General features: G+C 47.6%; 1 protein-coding gene across 1 annotated transcript in view; it reads right to left on the bottom strand.

Annotated features, from left to right (window-relative positions):
* LOC144806178 (uncharacterized) overlaps nucleotides 1–16,011 on the bottom strand; it is a 151,899-nt gene that overhangs the window by 80,148 nt on the left and 55,740 nt on the right. Inside the window, 3 exon segments of the mRNA XM_078672600.1 lie at nucleotides 1,961–2,678; nucleotides 4,060–4,154; nucleotides 12,856–12,939. Of these exon segments, the coding sequence (XP_078528726.1) occupies nucleotides 1,961–2,678; nucleotides 4,060–4,154; nucleotides 12,856–12,939 (897 nt within the window).

Consider the following 16,011-nt stretch of genomic DNA (forward strand, 5'->3'; position numbering starts at 1 on the left):
TTACTCGGCTATAATCGGGTGAGTCTCCAAGTGCATGTACCTTCAGAACCCTAATATCGGTTCTTTAAAAAATATCTCCAAGAGAAGGGGGCAGGTCCCGGCTTTCCGCCTCAGGACAGTGGCAACCAGAAGCTTTCTACGGCGGCAGTTACGTAGTAACTATGACAAACAGGGGTTATTCAGTCTGCCAGGCTTACGCGAGTACGCGTTACCAGGCGATACCTGACTAAGACCAATTCAGGAAAGCATATTCGGTGGCTGGCATAACATAACATACACATTGTTGTGACAATAAGAACGATATTGTGATATTTAAAAACAATTATACATTACAATATATACATATTATACAGATTCGGCGATACTGCGCCTCTCCTATCTTTCAAATAATGTATGGGCATCAAACGTAAACAGTATTCTGAAACCACAGTTTAAAGGTGCAAGTAAACATATCACGTTATTTCAGATTTCACTAATAATGATGATAGGATGATAGGATCAAATCGTCCAGCCCTCTCAAAGCAGACGCCTACCATTATCCACCCCCATACATATTGAGTTCCAGTCTGAATACCAGTGTCTAGAAAGGACATTATATACCAGTTGTTTGTCACAGTTGTCCCATTTGCCTATTGGTTTCCTCAGTCTCATTCAATCCATTTCTCAATGAATCTAGCAAGTGTATCCAACGACACTCCTTGTATTTCAGAGCATGGGAAATTGAGCCTCCCCTTGGGTTGACATGTATTTTTTCTAGAACCCACCACTTTATGTCTTGTGGGGTATGATTCTGATTGTGAAAGTGCTCAACCAGCGGTGCTCCCTGTGTTTTACATTTCACTCTGCTCATATGTTGTAAAATACCTGTCTTTATTTTTTGTGTCGTTTGACCCACATATATTTTGGTACATGGATACATTATTGCATAGATCAGGTGGGTACTGTTGCAATTACTAAAATCACGGAGTTTGTGTGTTCTACCTGCATGTGTGAACTTGTCCCCTTCCTGACAGAAATCACAGGCCTTGCATGAGCCACATTTATAATGGCCAATAATGGGTGGCAAACTCAGCATACTCTGAAGGTCTGGTTGTTTTTCTGGTTCCAAATAAGCGTGTACCACATCGTCCCTCACATTTCTTCCTCTCTTAAAAGCGAAGATGGGTTTTTCTTCAGTTTTCAATTCCCCTGCCACCAGATTCCAGTATTTCGATATGATTTTCTTCACATCATTACTTTTGGTGTTATAAGTCGTAACACACACAATGTTGTTCACATTTTCTTTTTTCCCCTTGACCTCAAGCAGGTTTGCCCTAGGGCTGTACCAAGCCCTTTTCTTCGCACGCTTTAATAGATTTCCAGGGTATCCCCTATCCTTTAGACGGATGGTAAGTTCCTCCGCCTCACGGAAGAAGTCTTTTCTTTGACTACAATTTCTTCTTATGCGAAGAAACTGGCCCAATGGGAGGTTGTCCCTTAGACTGCGTGGATGATGAGACTTATACATCAGCAGGGTATTCTGTTCTAAAGGCTTCCTATATAAGTCACAGTATAACTTGCCTTCCTCCGTTTTGAAGGTAAGGTCCAGGAAGTTTATCGACACAATGCTGCTGGCCATTGTGAATTGTATGTCGTCACCTCTCTGATTTATCCATGCAAAGAAATTGTCCAATGTCCACTTGTCCCCATTCCAAACCATGATGACATCATCAATATATCTTTTCCATACCTCGATGTTGTTGAGGTATGGATTGGAGTCTGAGTATAGATGTTCTTCTTCGTATCGATCCATGAAGATGTTCGCCAGGCTGGGGGCATATGTAGCCCCCATCGCCACTCCTTTACACTGAAAATAAAATTGGTTTTCAAAAATAAAATAGTTCTTTTTCATGGCTATTTCTAGCAAGGTAATTATGAATGATGTTGGAATCCAGTGTGGTCTTGTTCTTTGGTCCAATACCTCTTTTATTGTCTGGATCGCTTTATCTTGGGGGATTGAGGTGTATAATGATGATACATCAAACGTCACCATTATGTTCTTTTCCTGATCAAATGGAAATTCTTCCAATAGTTCAATGATGTGCATGGTATCTCGCACATAGGATTTCGTCAATGGAACAAAGGGCTGTAGAAAATGATCAATGAATTGATTAAGTGGCTCCAATATTGAGCCACAACCCGAGACGACTGGTCGGCCCGGGGGATCTTCCAGTCGTTTGTGCACTTTCGGCAACGTGTAAATTGTAAGTGTTCTGGGTTCCTTTTGATACAAAAATTCAGATTCTTTCTTACTCAGAAAACCTTCATTGACCGCATCCTCTATGGCATTCTTTATTTGGGTCCTTATCTCGTTAGTTAGATCATGTGGGATACGTCGGTAGCTTTGTATTATCTCCAGTTGTTGTTTGATTTCATTTGAATAGTCTTGTCTGTTCTGCACCACAACGGATCCCCCCTTATCGGCCGCCATAATGATGATGGATTTTTTGCATCCCAAACCAGAGAGGGCAAGGCGCTCTTCCTTGCTGATGTTGTAAGGAATGTATTTCTGGACTTTGAATAACTGTAACACCTCCTCCATTACAATTTTTTCGAAAGCGAGAATTCTCTCGCTCATCATGAAAGTCGCCGGTGTAAACTCTGAGGGAGGTTTGAACGGAGTTGCAGCACAGTTGGGGCTGTAAGTGTTTTTTGAAAAAAAGTATTTCAACCGGAAAACTTCAAAGGTTCTTTCGGAAGATCCGGTTGAAATACTTTTTTTCAAAAAACACTTACAGCCCCAACTGTGCTGCAACTCGCGACTTTCATGATGAGCGAGAGAATTCCGAACTCAATATGTATGGGGGTGGATAATGGTAGGCGCCTGCTTTTAGAGGGCTGGACGATTTGATCCTATCATCCTATCATCATTATTAGTGAAATCTGAAATAACGTGCTATGTTTACTTGCACCTTTAAACTGTGGTTGCAGAATACTGTTTACATTTGATGCCCATACATTATTTGAAACATAGGAGAGGCGCAGAATCGCTGAATCTGTATAATATGTATATATTGTAATGTATAATTGTTTTTAAATATCACAATATCGTTCTTATTGTCACAACAATGTGTATGTTATGTTATGCCAGCCACCGAATATGCTTTCCTGAATTGGTCTTAGTCAGGTATCGCCTGGTAACGCGTACTCGCGTAAGTCCGGCAGACTGAATAACCCCTGTTTGTCATGGTTACTACGTAACTGCCGCCGTAGAAAGCTTCTGGTTGCCATGGGTACCCCGTAACTGGCGTCATGACGTAGGTTCGAGGTCTCCGGCGCCTGGCGTCTTTCATACACGCAACCGCTGACGTATAGTAGTGATTCCCCGCCTTTTGCGGCAAACTCTGTTGGGACTACGCCGAGCAGGAAGAGAACTCTCCTCAAGCGTGAAGCATCCATTGCCAAGTACAGTATCAGCAAAGGTAAGACCGGTCATGTTCCGGCGCATGTAAATAGTATCTTGCCAATGAGAAAATACCCGGGTCTCGACCAAAATTTACACTGGGATTTCTTTCTCTTCCGGCTTTAGTGGGACCTAGAGTAAAGCCATTCCCGGTTCGGTAAATCTTATTCCGAACGACTTTTGAATTACAACTGGGTACAATACTAAATTCGATACCCAGGTGAGTTGCACAGCTTGCGTACTGTGATTTAGACGCATAGGTGAGACGTATTAATTTATATACCACTAAACACAAGCCCCCCATCTTTTCAGTTAGGAGAAAGGCTTGGCATATATCATTAGCAAGCCGGTAAATAGAATAATCGTCGGGGGAGCATTTTCTGCAACAGGTAAGAAACAAAGGGAAGGTGGGCTGATTGACACTGTTCCAACCCCGTCCATAGAATTAAGGCACTAACTAGGTCCTTTTCTATCAGAACAGATAAACACAGTTCAAGCTCCACCTTGAAACTGGTTGGGTTTACATGAAGGTGAGTGCAGTTATTGTTTGCATAGGCATTTGAAGCCCACTGTCAGTTCTAGAATCCACCAATTAAAACCATCTTTTTTTAAATCACTTAGGCTGTTCATTGTCCCCCTCAGTCCTGATGAAGACCCGTGTCTGACGCCCCATGTGCGCTTGTAGAATGTTTGGATCTGTTATATCAATATCCTGTATTTAATATTGACATATGCAGTGTACAGTGGTATAATTGAAACAGTACAGACCAAGTTAAATTATTGTTTGTATTCCCCTTGTATATAATCATTGTACCGTTGTTTGGTCACTTTTGCACCGCCAGCACTGAGCACTATACGTCACTATTTGCACTGTTTTATCACCTTTTTGTACAGCCTATCTTGCAATTTATAAAGAGTATTTATGAATGACTATAATTCATAAAATAGTACATAAATACATAGATGGTGTTGGATTCTGATCTTTGCTTTATACACTACATACATTATGAGTAAGTAAAAGAAATGTTGTACACCCGAAGGAACCAATTGTTAAAATATTGTCTCACAGGGAGCATCATTAAGCCCCACCTTATTTAATGCCTATGTCTCTTCACCTGTCAAAATCAACAGGAAGTGGGGCATTGGTATCTGCTCCTATGCTGATGACACACAGCTGATGGTGGCTCTGGATGAAAAGCCTGAGGTCACTAAATCAAAGTTACACAATTGCTCACGGAAACAGCTCAATGGATGCATGAGCATTGCTTAAAGTTGAACGCAGGGAAATCTGAGATCCTACTCTTTGGAGGTGCCAAACTAGTCTGGGATGCCACATGGTGGCCATACACACTTGGCACTGCTCCAATTCCAAAACACTGTGCAGAAAACCTGGGCATCATCATTGATGACACTTTGTCCATGAAGGCAAAGGTTTTGCAACCCTGAAACTCCTGGCCAGGCATTTTCCCTGGATACTTCAGGACTGCAAAAGATCTGTTACACAAGCCTTGCTGGTCAGTCAAATGGATTATGGGAATGCACTATTTGTAGGCATGAATGAGCGCCTGTTCATGCGACTCCAGGTGCTTCAGAACGCTGCAGCCAAACTTGTCTGCAACAAAGGCAGGCTAAGCTCGGCCTCTACGTGCATGAAGATCTTGCACTGGCTACCCATGCGACAAACAGCAGCATTCAAGCTGCTCAGTCACGCACTTAAGGCTCTGTATCGAACTGGCCCTTTAATATTACAGGAGAAAATCGAGTTTTATGTCCCCACTAGGAGCCTTTGCTCACTTCATTTAGCTCTGGCCAGAACCAAACGCTTCAGGAAAGGGAGAACCGGAGGGCGATCATTTTCTTATCTGGCAGCTAAAAAGTGGAACGAGCTACCTCTGGATATACGGCTTACTTCCAACTACATACTGTTTCGGAAAAAACTAACAATTCATCTGTTCCCCAAGTATTAAGACCCACTCCCGCAGCTGTACCAGGATATTCGCTATCAGCGTCTCGATATCCCTCGGGATGAATGCAGCGCTTAATAAATAAATAAAATAAATAAATTCAGTTTTGTTAGGCACAGGAAGATTAAGTGATTTGCCCAGAACCACAGGATGTTCAGCAGTCATTGATGAGGCTCTAACCCAGTTCCCCAGATTCGAGGGTGACCACCAACTCCTCTCCCCTTTTTTCGCAACGTGCCTACCTGTGCATTTTGGACCCTAGCTCAGCCGGCACGTAGGGAAACATAGCAACAGGAAATAGCCCAAAACAATCCTTAGAGACTTCAACATTTTCGATCAGAAAAATACATGGTTTTGCGAGGGAGTCACGTGTGCTTTGGTCACGGGCTTGGCAGCCATCTAGGGAAACATACCAAACCCAGACATTTCTAAAAAAAAAACACCTGGGAGAGTCTAGGGAGGTGTGGCTTGAGTGAATCTCCCAATGTTTTCTTACCAAGAATCCCCTACAAACCTCAAATTTTGCTAAACAAAATTATATTATCTTAACATTTCCGTTTGAGATCACCATGCCGGCACAATTTTCCTACCACTCAGCATTCCCTTTAAAGAATAAAAATTATACCTCACTTGTTTGGGTGTCCAATGCAGAATCGCCTGAAAAAAGTGTTTGAAAAAATATGGCGTTTAGAGCCTGTTGTGCTATTTCCTCAATCTCTACGTTTTTGGCCTTTCCCAGTCTCAGACCCTTGGCCACCCCAAACAAGTGAGGCATCATTTTTTTCAGGAGATCGAGGGGAACGCCAGGTGGTAGGCAATTTGTGCCAGCATGGTGTACCCACACAGAATTGTGAGAAAGATTTTATTTTTTTGCTAAATTTGAGATTTGCAGGGGATTCTGGGTAAGATAACATTGGGGGACCAATGCAAGCCACACATCCTTGGACTCCCCGGGTGTCTAGTTTTCAGAAATGTCTGCGTTTGGTAGGTTTCCCTAGATGGTCGCCGAGCCAGAGACCAAAATGCAGGTGTCCACCTTGCAAAACCAGGTAATTTTGTGATAGATAATTTTGATGTCTCCACAATGAGATTTGGGACACTCCCTGTCGCAAGCCCTTAGCCCTCCCACTCCAGCAAGGTAGCATTTTTATCGGGAGACCTAAGAGAATTCTGGGTGGTGGGAACTTTGTGTGGGCCCTGTGATTCCACAACTTTTCCACACTGAAATGTGAGGAAAACGTTTTTTAGATATTGAGGTTTGCAGGGGATTCTGCGAAAAACCTTTAGGGGATCCACGCAACCCACACCTCCCTGGACTCCACCCGGTGTTTCCCTAGATGGCTGCTGAGCCCGGGACCAAAAACTCCTTTGCAAAAATAGGTTGTTTTGTGATAGATTGGGAGCACCTGCATTTTTTGTCCCGGCTTGCATTCCATCAATGGAAACCTACTAAACATAGATATTTCTGAAAATTAGACACCTGGTGGAGTCCAGGGATGTGTGTCTTGCATGGATCTCCTAAAGTTATCTTATCCAGAATCCCCTGCAAAGCTCAAATTTAGCTAAAAGGTCACATTTCCCTTATATTTCTGTGTGCCAAGTTTGTGAGATCACTGTGAGAACACTGCGCCAGCACACTTTTCTAATCATCCAGCGTTCCCCTCGGTCTCCTGATAAAAACGATACCTCATTTGTGTGGGTGCCCAAAGCAGAGTCAGACTAATAACTTATATTAAAATAACTGCCCCTTTGGACCCTCTTTGGTCCCCCTCAGTTGATCCGTATATACGTTTTTAGGTTCTCTGTTTTGGGCACCAACACAATTGAGGTATCATTTTTTTTATCAGCAAACCGAGGAGTACGCTGGTTGGTGGGAAATTTGTGCCGGCACGATGAGGCCACAACTTTTCCACAAAGAAATGTGAGAAAAGTGCGAGTTTTTAGCTAAATTGAAGATTTGCAGGAGCTTCTAGGTAGTAAAACACTGGAGGTTTCACACAACCCACACCACCAGCCAAGCGCCATCCATGCACACCACCAGCCAAGCACCATCCATGCACACCACCAGTCAAGCACCCTCCATGCACACCAACAGCCAAGCACCATCCATGCACACCACCAGCCAAGCACCATCCATGCACACCACAAGCCAAGCACCATCCATGCACACCACCAGCCAAGCGCCATCCATGCACATGAAAAGCCAAGCACCATCCATGCGCACCACCAGCCAAGCGCCATCCATGCACACCACCAGCCAAGGACCATCCATGCACAACACCAGCCAGGCGCCATCCATGCACACCACCAGCCAGGCGCCATCCATGGACACCACCAGCCAAGCACCATCCATGCACACCACCAGCCAAGCGCCATCCATGCACACCACCAGCCAGGCGCCATCCATGGACACCACCAGCCAAGCACCATCCATGCACATCACCAGCCAAGCACCATCCATGTACCGCCAGCAACAAAACATCCACGCACATCACCAGCCAAGCGACAGTCCACGCACACTGCCAGCCAAGCACCATCCATGCACACCACCAGCCAAGCACCATCCATGCACACCACCAGCTAAGCACCATCCATGCACACCAACAGGCAAGCACCATCCATGCACACCACCAGCCAAGGACCATCCATGCACACCACCAGCCAAGGACCAACCATACACACCACCAACCAAGCATCATCCATGTACACCACCAGCCAAGCATCATCCATGCACACCACCAGTCAAGCACCATCCATGCACACCACAAGCCAAGCACCATCCATGTACACCACCAGCCAGGCGCCAACCATGGACACCACCAACCAAGCACCATCCATGCACACCACCAGCCAAGCGCCATCCATGCACACCACCAGCCAAGCGCCATCCATGCACACCACCAGCCAGGCGCCATCCATGCACACCACCAGCCAGGCGCCATCCATGGACACCACCAGCCAAGCACCATCCATGCACACCACCAGCCAAGCGCCATCCATGCACACCACCAGCCAGGCGCCATCCATGGACACCACCAGCCAAGCACCATCCATGCACACCACAAGCCAGGCGCCATCCATGGACACCACCAGCCAAGCACCATCCATGCACATCACCAGCCAAGCACCATCCATGTACCGCCAGCAACAAAACATCCACGCACATCACCTGCCAAGCGACAGTCCACGCACACTGCCAGCCAAGTACCATCCATGCACACCATCAGCCAAGCACCATCCATGCACACCACCAGCCAAGCACCATCCATGCACACCAACAGGCAAGCACCATCCATGCACACCACCAGCCAAGGACCATCCATGCACACCACCCGCCAAGGACCATCCATGCACACCACCAGCCAAGGACCATCCATACACACCACCAACCAAGCATCATCCATGTACACCACCAGCCAAGCATCATCCATGCACACCACCAGTAAAGCACCATCCATGCACACCACCAGCCAAGGACCATCCATACACACCACCAACCAAGCATCATCCATGTACACCACCAACCAAGCATCATCCATGCACACCACCAGCCAAGCATCATCCATGCACACCACCAGCCAAGCGCCATCCATGCACACCACCAGCCAAGCACCATCCATGTACACCACCAGCCAGGCGCCAACCATGGACACCACCAACCAAGCACCATCCATGCACACTACCAGCCAAACCAGCCAAGCGCCATCCATGCACACCACCAGCCAAGCGCCGTCCATGCACACCACCAGCCAGGCACCATCCATGCACACCACCAGCCAGGCGCCATCCATGGACACCACCAGCCAAGCACCATCCATGCACACCAAAAGCCAAGCGCCATCCATGCACACCACCAGCCAGGCGCCATCCATGGACACCACCAGCCAAGCACCATCCATGCACATCACCAGCCAAGGGCCATCCAGGCACACCACCAGCCAAGCGCCCTCCATGCACACCACCAGCCAAGCGCCATCCATGCACACCACCAGCCAAGCACCATCCATGCACATCACCAGCCAAGCACCATCCATGTACCGCCAGCAACAAAACATCCACGCACATCACCAGCCAAGTGACAGTCTACGCACACTGCCAGCCAATCACCATCCATGCACACCACCAGCCAAGCACCATCCATGCACACCACCAGCCAAGCACCATCCATGCACACCAACAGGCAAGCACCATCCATGCACACCACCAGCCAAGGACCATCCATGCACACCACCAGCCAAGGACCATCCATGCACACCACCAGCCAAGGACCATCCATACACACCACCAACCAAGCATCATCCATGCAAACCACCAGCCAAGCATCATCCATGCACACCACCAGCCAAGCACCATCCATGCACACCACCAGCCAAGGACCATCCATGCACACCGCAAACCAAGCGACATCCATGCACACCACCAGCCAAGCACCATCCATGCACACCACCAGCCAAGGACCATCCATGCACATCACCAGCCAAGCACCATCCATGGACACCACCAGCCAAGCACCCTCCATGCACACCACCAGCCAAGAACCATCCATGCACACCACCAGCCAAGCACCATCCATGCACACCACCAGCCAAGCACCCTCCATACACACCACCAGCCAAGCACCATCTATGCACACCACCAGCCAAGCACCATCCATGCACACCACCAGCCAAGCGCCATCCATGCACACCACCAGCCAAGCACTATCCATGCACATCACCAGCCAAGCACCCTCCATGCACACCACCAGCCAAGCACCATCCATGCACACCACCAGCCAAGCACCATCCATGCACACCACCAACCAAGGACCATCCGTACACACCACCAACCAAGCACCATCCATGCACACCACCAGCCAAGCACCATCCATGCACACCACCAGCCAAGGACCATCCATGCACACCACCAGCCAAGGACCATCCATGCACACCACCAGCCAAGGACCATCCATGCACACCACCAACCAAGCACCATCCATGCACACCACCAGCCAAGCACCATCCATGCACACCACCATCCAAGCACCATCCATGCACACCACCAGCCAAGCATCATCCATGCACCCCACCAGCCAAGCATCATCCATGCACACCACCAGCCAAGCACCATCCATGCACACCACCAGCCAAGCGCCATCCATGCACACCACCAGCCAAGCACTATCCATGCACATCACCAGCCAAGCACCCTCCATGCACACCACCAGCCAAGCACCATCCATGCACACCACCAGCCAAGCACCATCCATGCACACCACCAACCAAGGACCATCCGTACACACCACCAACCAAGCACCATCCATGCACACCACCAGCCAAGCACCATCCATGCACACCACCAGCCAAGGACCATCCATGCACACCACTAGCCAAGGACCATCCATGCACACCACCAGCCAAGGACCATCCATGCACACCACCAACCAAGCACCATCCATGCACACCACCAGCCAAGCACCATCCATGCACACCACCATCCAAGCACCATCCATGCACACCACCATCCAAGCACCATCCATGCACCCCACCAGCCAAGCATCATCCATGCACCCCACCAGCCAAGCACCATCCATGCACACCACCAGCCAAGCACCATCCATGCACACCACCAGCCAAGCCAATCCATGCACACCACCAGCGGAGCCAATCCATGCACACCACCAGCCAAGCACCATCCATGCACACCACCAGCCAAGCACCATCTATGCACACCACCAGCCAAGCGCCATCCATGCACACCACCAGCCAAGCGCCATCCATGCACACCACCAGCCAAGCGTCATCCATGCACACCACCAGCCAAGCACCATTCATGCACACCACCAGCCAAGCGCCCTCCATGCACACCACCAGCCAAGCGCCATCCATGCACACCACCAGCCAAGCGCCATCTATGCACACCACCAGCCAAGCGCCATCCATGCACACCACCAGCCAAGCACCATCCATGCACACCACCAGCCAAGCACCATCTAAGCACACCACCAGCCAAGCGCCATCCATGCACACCACCAGCCAAGCACCATCCATGCACATCACAAGCCAACCACCCTCCATGCACACCACCAGCCAAGCACCATCCATGCACACCACCAGCCAAGCGCCATCCATGCGCACCACCAACCAAGCACCCTCGATGCACACCACCAGCCAAGCGACAGCCCACACATACCACCAGCAAAGTGAAAGTCCACATACAAATCGCAAGACATGGTCCAGCCATGTAGACCAATAGCCAAGCACTAGTCCACACACATTGCCAGCCAAGCACTGGTCCACACACTTTACCAGCAAAATGCAGGTTCACACACAATCAGCCAAATGCCAGTAAAAACGGACCATCAGCCGCACTCCAGTCCACACACACAGAAGCTAGTGTCTAGTGGTTTTCTGCAGATTAGCCTAAAAATATCGCTGATCTCCCCCCAAGAGTGTAGTGGGGGGGTGTGGGGGGGCAGAAGCAGCAAAAATGTGTTCACAAAAAAGGGGCTTAACCCTGCCTAAGCCCATAAACATTTCTCTGGCATTTAGTGGGTTTTCTGCCCCCCTGGGGGGCTGATCGTAGGTAATAATCCTTATCTACCTCCCAGGGGGGCAGGGGGGACTGTCCCTGTTGTGTTTGGGGTGGGGGCGTAGACATGCCCATTGTGGGCAGCCTCCACCTCTCTATTATTAAAATAATAATAATAATAATTCCTGGTGCCTAGTGGCCCTTCTGACCCCCAGGGAGAGGAGAGCAGAACAACTGACCATTTTTCGACAGCTGGGGGGAGTATAATGCCCATTTAGGGCAGCCCCTACCCCTAAGTTTAAAAATAAATCCCTGTTGTACACTGTACTTTTGCCCCCACACCCCCTCCAGGGGGGGAGAAGGACTGAATATGGCCAAATTCTTATGAGGGAACAAAGGCCCTTGTCCAAGGGGCCGCTCCCCCTCCCTGGTGTCTAGTGGTGGATCCCTGCTTAGGGATCGCCCTCCTATGGTGATCCTCAAGCAGAGATCCACTAGATTCTCCCCTTTCCAATGATACCTCTCCTGCCTGCCTACGTGCCTACACTTTCACTGTAGTGATGTCAGCACGCCATGCATGCCGCACGTCAGTACACTGAAAAAAAAAGTGCCTTGGGCAGCTGGGTAAGCTCTTCACCTGCTCCCAAGGCTGGAGAAAAAAAAGGAAATTTCTCTGCTGTTTGCAGCAGAGGGATTTCAAAATAGTGGGCCTTGGACGTAACAGTTACATCCAAAGAATGGAAGGGGTTAGTAGATCTTGCTCTGACACTGATGTAACTGGCAATGCTTCCCAACCAGGATGTGTTCTACATATGCCGCATATATTATGTCATTGACGTTCCCTACAACCTGTATCGCTCGAAGAGTTTCCTCTTGTTGATGTTTTACAAGAAAAAAAATGCAATCAAATATTTATGAGATAATGAGATGCAAACATACCTCCACCCTGGACATCCTGGGACTAGACTGCTGGAAAGTGATCGATGGGAAGGCTAGGAGGTGAGCAAAACACTGAAACATGACCTGAAAGAGCAAATTCAAAAAAATAGTTAGGAGAATATAGATGGAAGTTAGAAATGACAAAAGGGGCAAGCAAGAGAAGGAAATAAACTCACTAGCCCTGTGATTTTTACAGAGCAAAAAATTTACAAAAATGTTTTAAAAGTTTGGATAACAATGAAAAAACCCACAATTTAGAACCAATAGAAACTGAAAACAGAAAAGCCAATGATTCTTATTTTCAATGCGCATTTTTAGAGAAGAGGACTTGTTGCATGCACGGGAGGATTAAATATGAGATCTAGTGTGTCATGACAGTACACCAGGTGTGGGTTTATGTAGCCAGGCATTCCAATGGGCTCTGGGAAGTGCAGTCTTTTTATAACTGTGTTTAAAGTGGATGCTGATAAAGCTAGGAATGAAATTCATAATAGTTGAGACTTTCTGAATCTTTAAACTTAGGAACATCTAAATTCTGAGCATGCACACAACACATAATGTGAAGTGTGCATTTGGATGAGAACAAACAGATGGCAGACAAGAAAAGAAGTGGAGAAAAGCCAAAGGGAAAGGGAGGAAAAGAAACCCAATGGTTGTGGCACTCTTTCTGTTAACCTTAAAACCCTTACATTCAGATTATGCTGCTCGGAAGACATTTGGGAAACTGAAATCATTGCTGGCGACCTGAAAATTTAACTGTATGCGGACATCATACTCCTCACTTTACCCTCTCCAAAACGTTTGCTGTCAGCACCGACGTTCACCATATCAGACTTTAAAGTATTTTCCAGGTACAAAATGAACTAGACCAAAAGTGAAGTCTTACCCTTGATGGTCTATACCACGAGGGAAGCCCTCCGTGCACATCCATTTCGGTAAATCGATACAAAGATGAAATATTATAAGTATTGATTTCCAATGATGATCAAAGACAATATGACTGCACTGACTGATCAAATGCACAGGGATTTCACTAAATTGATCAAATGGCAATTGTCGCTGTGGGGACGAGTCTAAACTGTGAACCTGGTGGTAGTCCAAGGTTTAACTACATTTGCAGCATGCTGACTATACTGGTCTTGGCATCAGAACTATGCCTAATAGACGCAGCCCTTATAACATACTTCCGGCAAGGTGAGACACGCGGACTGGCCATGTCGAAACTCCAAGCCGCTACTTCAGGCGGACTGAGACTTCCAAAGATGGAAATATATCATATGGCACATCAGGTCTCACATCAAGCATATCATTCTGCCACAGATCTGGAACGCATCAATTGGGTACTCCTGAAACAACAACTGTGGGTGGTCACTGGGACTGCAGGTGGTATATCTGCATCATCCCTCACAGATACCTCAAACAGAACTGCTTTGTGGGCCGAGAGCTGCAGAAGTGATGAAGGGGGGAAAATCTTTGCCACCATGTACTCCGCCTTTGCTAGGGGGTGCTGGTTTGTATCCTTCCTTCCCTGTTTCTCTCACAGATCGAGATCATAGACCCAGAAGGTCACTACATAATATTAGCAGGTAAACTGGATGGCAAAGGCATAGCCTGTGTGAACATTTATGCCCCCAATGTGGGCCAAACTATCATTCCTATTCTCCCTAATGTTCTCGTCACCCGAATACATCATTACCCTATGTTACTTGGAAGAGATTTTAACTGCATGGCTGATATAACTTTAGATAGATCACACCCCCACTGCTCACATCCCCACTACATAAAACTGCCCACGCATTTCGATGTTAGATTAACGATTGCTGATTTGTTAATACCTGGAGAACCTTAACTTCGGAGGGCGGCTTTGATTCTTATTACTTGGGTACACACAAGCTATCAGTTCACTTAAATGCTTTCTTATGCTCGGCTAGTGTACATGCAAGAGCTAGAAGGGTTGAATATCTGGTGAAAAATACTGAGACCACCACCCGTTATGACTGATTCTGGCCTGGGTGTTGTCCAGACCCCACACTGCGACATGGAAGCTCAATACTGCGAAGCTGATGACCTAGTCTTCAGATCTACCCTAGGGTTTGTGATCAGTTATTACTTTATGCAAAATACGGGTACGACTTCCTCCCCACTCACGGAGTGGGAGGCATTCAAACTAGCGGTACGTGGTCACAGCATCTCAGCAGTAGTAGGAACTCGGTCCCAGCTTCATACTGAGATCAATCACTTGGAGCACCTCTTAATAAAACCGGATCTACCGTCAGAGGGAGCACAGGTCCTGCATGACAGACTGAGAGCAGAAAGCGAAAAACTCCTAAAACTAGCGGAGAGACTCACGGCATATGAATAGTGAGCATATATAAAACTAGGGCACACATAGAATGTTATAAATCCAGCAGATTACTAGTGTGGATGCTCAATCTTGATAGACAGGGTTCCCAAATACTGCAGATACACAACAAGGGGAGTGTGACCAGCGTTATAGGTAATCCGAGATTAATACGGCCTTTGCTGTCTATTATTCTGACATCCATGGGTGCTCTGATGTGGACCCAAGCCAGCCAGTGCATGATTATGTTCTATCGGCAAGTACGAAGCAAATGACACCGGCAGTGGCTGCATCCCTAGGAGATGATATCACAATCCAGGAGGTGAGGGGCGAGTAAAGCCCTGGGCAACGTGCCAGGCTCAGATGGCATGACCTTGGAATTTTATGCATCTTGTGCAAACTCGCTTCCCCCAATCTTGACTACACTGTATAATGCAGCAAAAACAGTGGTGGAACTACCACCAATGAAGGGAAAGTCCCTGTTTGTTCCACTTCACAAAAAGGGTAGAGTGATAAGATACCATCCTATAGACTGCTCTCCATATTAAATGTAGATTATAAACTACTTAATAAATTGTTGGTGACTGGGCAACCATACAGGTGATCTTATTCACACGGATCAAATGGGTTTTATACCTAAACGCTGTATGATCCCTAACATTCGCCTAATGCTCCATACCTCATTGGTGGACTATCCTAGAGCACTAGAGATCGGCACTGACACAGAGACAGCATGTGACTATCGGCGCTGAGACTTTCTTGATACTACTCTGGCCAGCATGGGACTGGGGAATGGCTCCCTCACAAGGACACGT

Source organism: Lissotriton helveticus (genome assembly GCF_964261635.1).
Source record: "Lissotriton helveticus chromosome 1_1 unlocalized genomic scaffold, aLisHel1.1 SUPER_1_unloc_51, whole genome shotgun sequence".
In the NCBI taxonomy this organism is placed as follows: Eukaryota; Metazoa; Chordata; class Amphibia; order Caudata; family Salamandridae; genus Lissotriton; species Lissotriton helveticus.